The sequence below is a fragment of the Mus caroli genome, chromosome 13 (assembly GCF_900094665.2).
Source record: "Mus caroli chromosome 13, CAROLI_EIJ_v1.1, whole genome shotgun sequence".
Lineage (NCBI taxonomy): Eukaryota > Metazoa > Chordata > Mammalia > Rodentia > Muridae > Mus > Mus caroli.
Genome location: NC_034582.1, coordinates 86,825,255 through 86,833,670, shown reverse-complemented (window position 1 = coordinate 86,833,670; position 8,416 = coordinate 86,825,255). Strand labels below are relative to the sequence as shown.

Here is an 8,416-nt window from a genome sequence, read left to right as displayed (position 1 = left end):
AGAGAGGAGGAGCATGCACCTGAGCCTGTGCCCAAAGTCCACAGAGAGGAGGAGCATGCGCCTGAGCCCATAGTCCACAGAGAGGAGGAGCATGCGCCTGAGCCCATAGTCCACAGAGAGGAGGAGCATGCGCCTGAGCCTGTGCCCATAGTCCACAGAGATGAGGAGCATGCGCCTGAGCCCATAGTTCACAGAGAGGAGGAGCATGCGCCTGAGCCTGTGCCCATAGTTCATAGAGAGGAGGAGCATGCGCCTGAACCCATGGTTCATAGAAAGGCACAACAACTAGAGAGGGGAGTGGAAACTTCTACACCAATCACGGATACCACTGAACCCGAAGATTCTAGTCTAGAAGAAGAGATCATAGAACTTGATTACCCAGAAAGTCCTTTAGCTTCTAAGGAGACTTCCCCATCGCCTTTGTCCTCTGAAGTAGAGCACAGAAAAGAGCCCATTCTACCAACACAGATGACATTCACGCCTGAACGTATCACTTTGTCTGAGGAAGAAAGAGAGGAAAACGAGTCTGTTTCTACTGATTCTGCTTTTGTATCTGAGTATTCAGTCCTACAGGATTTGAACCGTACACCAGAGAAGCTGGAAGTAGAGGCAGTTTCTGGATCTGATGTGAAATCTAGCACCGAACCTGTAGTCTTTTCAGAGGACGAAGAGGAACGTGAGTCTTATTCCCCAGCTATGACCTCTGTATCTGAGCAGTCCCTTTCTCCATCCACCACTGAGAAGACATCTGCCATCCAGTCTCCACTCTTTTCGCCAGTCCTGTCTGGAGACGAGGCCTCGGAGAGCGTGTGTCCCTCACCAGATTCTGAATCTGCGGCTGAGTATTCTGTCCCAGCACATGCGCAAGAGTTGCTGTTGAAAACAGGTGACCACAAGCTCCCATTAAAGTCCCAACATGTTTCTGAGCCCATTATTCAGGCAGAAGATGAGAAAGAAGATATTGCGCTACTTCCCCCAGCCGCACAGAGCCATGCAGCTCTATCGGAAGATGAGGGTCTAGGAAGTGGAAGTTTCGCATCAGATTCAAAGCTGCCATTTAAACCCTCGGTTTCACAAAATGCAACACAGGAATCCTCCCAAAAAACAATAGATGATATGCCCCAACTCAAACCAAAAGGCCTTTCTGATCCTGCAACCCTGTTAGAAGAAGAGAAGGAAGCCATTGGAGTTGGGCTATCTTCATCCAATGAGGTCTCTGCAGCGGAATGCGCTCTCCCTCCACAAACCACTGAGCTGCTTTCTGAAAGCCATGTCCCACCTCCCTGGGCCACCTCATCCGAACAAGTGGTCCAATCAGAAGAAGGGAGCAGAGACCAGCAGCGGGGCTCATTCTCTTCCACATCAGAGCTTGGCCACACATCCCCTCTGCTTCTAAAGGGTGCCTCCTCACCCACAGGTCTATCAGAGCAAGGGCAGGAAGAGGACAATATTGGGCCCCTTTCCCCTGATTCTGCATTTGCGTCAGAATTCTCATTCTCACCCTATCCAACTCAGGAACTAGAGAAGAGAGAGCTGGGGCGGGATTCTCCACTGTGCTTAACGTCACCCTCTGAGCAGACTGTTTTGTCTGATGAGGATACCGAAGAGGCTGAACTCTTTTCTCCGGATTCAGCATCACAGGTGTCAATCCCACCATACAGAATCGCAGAAACGGAGCAAAACAAAGTCGAGCCAGACGAATTACTACCTACGAGGTCTGCTCCAGACTATTCCTACTTCTCAGAGGCAGATGAAGAAGAGGCGGGGTCCTCAGTGGTCACTCCTGTGCCTGACCATTCTGATCCATCGCAGGAGCGGGAGGAGTCTTTCCCTTTTAGGCCTGTGTTCGAAGATCTGAGCCTGCCATCTTCAGCAGATAAGACCGGCCAAGCAGAAACTATGTCAGATGTTCCAACAATTTCAACCTCTGTGTCTGAATATCTCATCCTGGCACAGCAGGAGAAAACTCAGGCATCTTTGGAGCCTGAGACTGAAGATTTGGTACCACCACCAACCAGTGGATGGGAGAAGAGAGATGCAAAGAGTAGTCTGCCAGCAGTTACAATAGCAGCTTCCTCTTCTGCTCTCTCATCAGTGGTAAAGGAAGGAACCACATCCGTTTTGCCCACCTCTCAGTCCTCAGTTTCACCCGAGTCAACCTGTGTGCTTAAGCCAGAACAGGAACCCACAGCACCGCTCACTCTAACAAGTGCAGATGAACAGATGGCTTTGCCCAAAGTCAGAAGGGAAGAAGCTGTGCTGGATTCTCAAGAAGCGACAGCACACGAATCGCAGGATCAGACACCAGAGCCTCAGCCCCCAAATGTTCCAGGGTCTGGGATGAAATATTCAGTTTTGTCTGACTTGGGAGATGAGCCAAAGGCGGATGTCAAACTCAATTTAGCTCCAACTGTGACTTCTGAACTAGAACAGAGAATGTTGTCAAAGAATGAGCCTGAAGTGGCAAAACCACACTCACCTCCAGAGGAAACATCTATTTCTGGACCTAAGGTTTTATCTGCAGTGAAAATGGAAGTGAAACAGGAGTCCAAAATAACTAGGGAACTTCCTGCAGCTTCACAGGGAAGAGAGAGGGAGGCGGAACACAGACCACCTGCACCACCTGCACTTCCAGCATTGGCCGAAGAGATGGGGAAAGACACAGAAGCCAGCTCTTCGGCCACCACAGTGCCAGTAACTAAGCTTGATTCAAATTCAACTGAATTAGGCAGGGATGAAGTCCTGACAGATCCATCTCTTGTCAGCCCTGAGGAACACCCAGGCTTAAAGGGAGTAGGGAAGAGCGAGTTAGGCAGCGGTTTGCCTTTGCCCAGCATGTCTGCCTCAGAGGTGTTAAGGCCTGAACCCAAACTTCCTGTCAACTCAGGGGTTGAGGTAGAGAGAGAAGACAACGAGTCACCTCCATTGCAAGTGTCACTCACATCCAAACCCACAGTGCCAAATGACAAACACGAGGAGATAACAAGGTCTCCTGATTCTGAAAATTTAGTGTCAGATGATTTAGCCCCAACATTACTGGCCCTCAGACATGAGATGAACAGACAAGCAGAGGAGACATCTTCTTCAGTGCCGGGGAGTTTCCTGTCAGGAAAGCAAGAGCTTCTAAAGCTCCCCCCAGAGCCTGAGAAGCACAAACAGTTATCAGAAGTACCAACTGCTGGGTCAGAACTCATTGATAGTAGAGATAGAGATAGATCCTTAGGTATAGAACCAGTAAAACCCATCAGAATGGAACCAGGGCCTTCTATCTTAGAAAAGGGCCCCACTGAGCTTAGGAGAAGAGGAAAAGAACAAGAAGAAAACAGGGAGCTTCCTGTGCCTGCCTCAGCTCCATTAGAGACTGCTTCTTTTGACCTCCCCATTGAGCAAAAAGAGCCTAAGCGGACCCTTCATGAGGGCCAAGCTGTTGAGGTGCCTGATGAGAGCAGCTCTTCTGCAGATAAGCCAGAGCTGGGTGTTAAACAATTGGCAGAGAAGAAGGAGAATTTGGAGCAACCCAAGCCATTTGTGACAACTGAGCGTGCCAGTGTTACAGGATCAAAAGTGAAAGAGAGTCTCATTTCTCCAAAGGACAACACCTGGATGCTGGAAAAGCCAGATAGCTTAGTCAATCAGCCTGAAGATAGAAAACCAGGATCTGGGCAGCTGGAGTCCTCTGAGAGCACTGATCTGATGTCAGAGAAACTTGGGGCTGCTCCACTGGATACAGATCACACATCTGAAACCAGAAACCAAGAAGCAAGCAAAGCACCAGTGTCTGGTGAGAAGCTATCTCAGGAACCCAGAAGGGTTCAGTCAAAGGCTGTAGATGATTCTGAGGAAGGGAGAAAGCTAGCCTCTGGCAATGTGGAAGTACTCACCCAAAGTAAATCTGTCCCTGCTGTGAAAGCAAAAGCCATACCTCAACCTCCAGAGACCCCAGAGGTGACACAAAAGTCATCTGAGAAGTCACTGGTCACTGACCAAGGTCTTCCTGCAGAGAAGGGAAAGAAAGGAATTTCATCTTTTAAATCATGGATGTCTAGTTTATTGTTTGGATCAAGCGTTCCAGATAGTAAGGTCTCTGACAACGAAGATCTAGAAACTCGTCCAAGTCCCTCTGTAGAGAAAGCAGTACCTGCCATAGAGCCTAAAGGTACAGTTCCTGCTGAGGTTAATACAGCTGAGAAGCCAGCGGTTCAGTCATTACCCGAGGTCACAGTTAAACTGGCTGAGGAACCCAAAGGTGTTTCAGTTAAATCCAGCATAAGTCAAGACCTTAAAGAAAAACTCACATTTTTATCAAACGAAGACGTTTTAAAGCAGCCTAAGTCTAACTCTGAAAACTATGGGCAGAAGGAACTGCCAGGCTTCTCAGAAGGAATGGGTGAAAGCTTAGCTACTTCAGTTGGTGACAAACATCCTGGAATTCATCCTTGTTCCTCTATGGGTGAGAAAGTGGGTATGGAGGAAGCCCAAAACATGGCTCCTCTTCATATTACTGAGAGCCAAAGATGCCAGAAGCCAGAGGTCTCTCCTCCGTCTATGTGGAGTATTTCTGCACATAAGGAAGAGCCAAGCAGTGATCACAAGGAAACATGGCTCTCGTCATCTGACGTAGTAGATAGAATGCCACAGCAGCCAAAATCAGCTCAGTCTGCCTTCACAAGGATGAACTCAGAGGAACCAGCATCAATGATTCTGCCAGTGGAATCAAAAGGCAGTTTAAGTGATCTTGGTGAAGACAGACTTAGACAAGAAATGCCAAAGCCCACTTCTTTGGAACATTGTGAAGAGGAAGTGGAACGTCCAACAGAGGAGAAGGATGGCTGGGAAACTAGATCATTTTCCTTGGCAGGGAAGAGGGGCCTGGCAGAGAAGCAAGAAATCATGGCTCCCTTGGAACTCAGGGAAAATGAAGCAGTAGGAGAGTTGCAAACGATGCCGGAATCTCGACCTTTCAAATTGGAAGAATCAAAAGCTGCTGAGAGGCTGGAACAGCGCATCTCTCCAACTGAAAAGCTCATGGAAAAACCCAGCAAGACTCTTGCTTTGGATAGGAGAGAAAAGGAAGTGCAGGAATGGGTATTTTCAGAAGGAGAGAATCAAGGATACCCTCCTGCAGCCATGCCTGTGCCTGGAGCATCAGCTGTTTCTTTGGATAAGGCCCAAGCACATTTGCTGGCTAAATCAACACCAGTTGTTGAAAAACCAGAACATATAGTCACAGAGGTATACCCAGAAATTAGGAAGAGAAAGGCAGCAGAAACCCAACCACATCCCCAGGAAGAAGGTAAAACTTTAGTAGAGAAAACCAAGGTTTCCCGTGTGGAGTCTCCCCATGGAGAGGAAATGGATGGCCATTCTCTTACTCAGGAAGGAAATCTGGAGTTGGAAAAGTCAAGTGAGAGTAGAGTGGATCTCAAAGAGGAAAGGAGGCAGTTCGTGATGCCTGAGTTGTCCCTTGGTGCTTCAGTGGCTGCGGAAGATGGAAGTGTGCAGCCAAGATCCCTATCTAAGGATGCTGATAGGGCATCAGAGCACATGACTGATGAAACAAAGCATTTAGGAGCACCGCCAACTCAGCTGTCAGCTGTAGAACCACAAAGTCTTGTTTTAGGAACTTCTGTAGAACATACAGTGAAGAAACAAGAAACATGGTCAGACAGGCCCACAGTCCACACTTTCCAGACATCTAAAGACTACACAGAAGAGATGCTGAAACAGTCTGTTCTTATTTCAAAGCATCACTTGGAAGCTGTGGAAGAGGTGCACAGAAACGAACCGCCCTCTTCAGCAGCAAGTAACTATACTCAGTTTATGCTTAGTGCATCAGAGATCAGTGCTGATGGAGTTCCTCCTATGGGAGGCACAGCCCAGGAGCCTGAAGGCACCTCTGTGAAAGATGAAGCATTTTCAGTAACCAGCAAGCCAGCTGGCCTTTCAGAAGATCAGAAGAGTGCCTTTAGCATCATTTCTGAAGGCTGCGAGATATTGAATATCCATGCCCCTGCCTTCATCCCTTCAGTGGATCAGGAAGAAAGTGAAAAAATGCAAGATAAGTTACAGTATTTGGAAGAGAAAGCTTCATTTAAAAGCATATCTGTTCATGATGAGAAGAAGGCAGCTGCTTCCCATAAAACACAGAAGAGCAAGTTAGAAGTTCCTGATAGGAAAATTACATCACTGAGGGAAAAGGAGACAAAGGAAACTCATAAGACAAAGGAGGAGATAGCCACAGACTCAGGAATGGGTGACTTCACACCTATCCAACCCACAGTTTCTGGTGAAGAGGATTATTTTGAAAATTATACTTTGATTGATTATAACCTCTCCCCAGGCTCAGAAAAACAGAAATCCACTGTTGAGGAATCCTCAGAGGAAGCCACCAAAACACTGACTTCTCTTCCAGAAAGTTCAGCCGAACAGGCCCTAGACCACGAATATAACTTAGTAAAGTTAGACGAGAGCTTTTACGGGCCAGAAAAGGATGATAGCAAATTATCTCATGCAGAGATGCAAAAGTCTTTGGCTATCCAAAAACCAGATGACAGAAATGCTCCAAAGGGTATCAGTAAAGATGTGGACTCCAGGTCTCCTGGGATGCCTTTATTTGATGTGGAGGAAGGAGTTCTGTCAAAAAGACAAATATTTCCCACCACCCCCAAGGCTGTCAACCCTGAGCTGCTAGAGGAGCCCCCAGCACTTTCCTTCTTCTATAAAGATCTGTATGAAGGGGCGTGTGGGGAGAAAGATGAAGGCGAAACAGCTTCAGAAGGTGACAGTGTGGACTCTGAGACATCATTCCCAAGGCGACATTCTGACACTGATGATGGACCAGGTATGTATTTTGAGAAGTACATACTCAAAGACGACATTCTTCATGACGAATCTGTAACTCAAGAAGATCAAGGCCAAGGTCTGGAAGAAAAGCCAGTTGGTGAAGAGGATTCACAGCAACTGAGAGTTGCAGAAAGAGAGATCAGGAGAAAGCCTGAAACTAGTTTTTGGGAGAAAAATCTGGAAGAACAGCACATGGTTGTTGGCCGGGAAGGAGAACCCACAGGCCACATGGAGACCCTTGATGAGGCGGCAATGCAGCAGAAAGCTCCCATTACAGAGCAAGTCAGAGCAGTCACCCAGAAGATGAGCTATGCAGTTCCATTCCAGGACACCCGCTGTGTTCTGGAGAGCGAGCCAAGCAGCCAGGGTAATGAGGCAGGAAATGCAAGTCCAGATGTCAATCTGAATGTCCCAGTACAAGTGTCTTTCCCAGAGGAAGAATTTGCAGCAGGTGCCACTTATGCTCCTGAAGTATTGCAAGAGAGGCTAGTCCCATCTGTGTCCCGGGAAGAGAGGCTCCACAATACCCCTGTGCAGGATGAGTATGACTTTGTTGGCTCTCTGAATCAGGAAGCAGCCAGTCAAGCCATCTTACCAGAAGAGCCAGGTTCAGAATCCTCACCCAAAGAGGTGTCATCTCAAGGAACAGAATCCTTTGAGCACATCAGGGAGCAGGAGCTCACAAGTGAGGGGGAACCAAGAGTGTCTGCTTCACAGGAAGTGTGGGACAGGACAGAAGACCAGTCAGCAAGAGAATCAGTGACCGCTAAGACACAAAAGGAACAGAAAAAGACTCAGGTTGAATCTTACTGCTACACCTGCAAAAGCCTGGTCTCTGAAATGGACAAGGCACTGGACATTCATAAAGACCACGAGGTTTCAGCACTCGACACAGCTATAAGTGCTGTTAAGGTAAACCAACTTAACACACACAAATTGTACATAGATATTGGGTTTGCTTTTGCATTTTCTTAAAAATGACCACTATTTAATATTTATTTTAAGCAAAATGGTCTGAAAACATATGGATATTTCACTATGAACTTAGTTACGACTAGCTTATCTGTTATTTTTATGGGTAGGATATGTGTCAGAGCACTTTTCTAGGTTCTAAGGAAATTGCTATCTCATAACAAAGACCCTTAATGTTATAAAAAAGGAAACTGCTTTTAGCCTCAATAGTTACACATTAGCACACAAAGCAAGTTACTTTCTGTGATCAATAATTTTGTCCTTTAAAATTTGAATCTACTGCCCTAGCCAATTCTATTCTAAATGCTAAAAAAATGCTTGAAACAGTAAGATTTTAATTTTGAGTCTCATTATATCACATCTCGCCAGAGATGTTGTTGAGAAACATGGAACCGCTAAGCAACCATCCACTGAGCACCCATTCACTGAGCACCCATCCACTCAGTACCTGTCTTAGTTAGGGTTTTACTGCTGTGAACAGACACTATGACCAAGGCAAGTCTTATAAAAAAACAACATTTAATTGGGGCTGGCTTACAGGTTCAGAGGTTCAGTCCATTATCATCAAGGTGGGAGCATGGCAGTATCCAGGCAGGCATGG

The 8,416-nt window shown here is 46.9% G+C and overlaps 1 protein-coding gene across 1 annotated transcript in view; it reads left to right on the top strand.

The window, feature by feature from the left end:
• The window catches only part of Cmya5 (cardiomyopathy associated 5), a 94,554-nt gene that overhangs the window by 35,318 nt on the left and 50,820 nt on the right, over positions 1-8,416 (top strand). Inside the window, exon 3 of the mRNA XM_029468236.1 lies at positions 7-7,755. Within this exon, the coding sequence (XP_029324096.1) occupies positions 7-7,755 (7,749 nt within the window). The remainder of the gene's footprint in view (positions 1-6; positions 7,756-8,416) is intronic.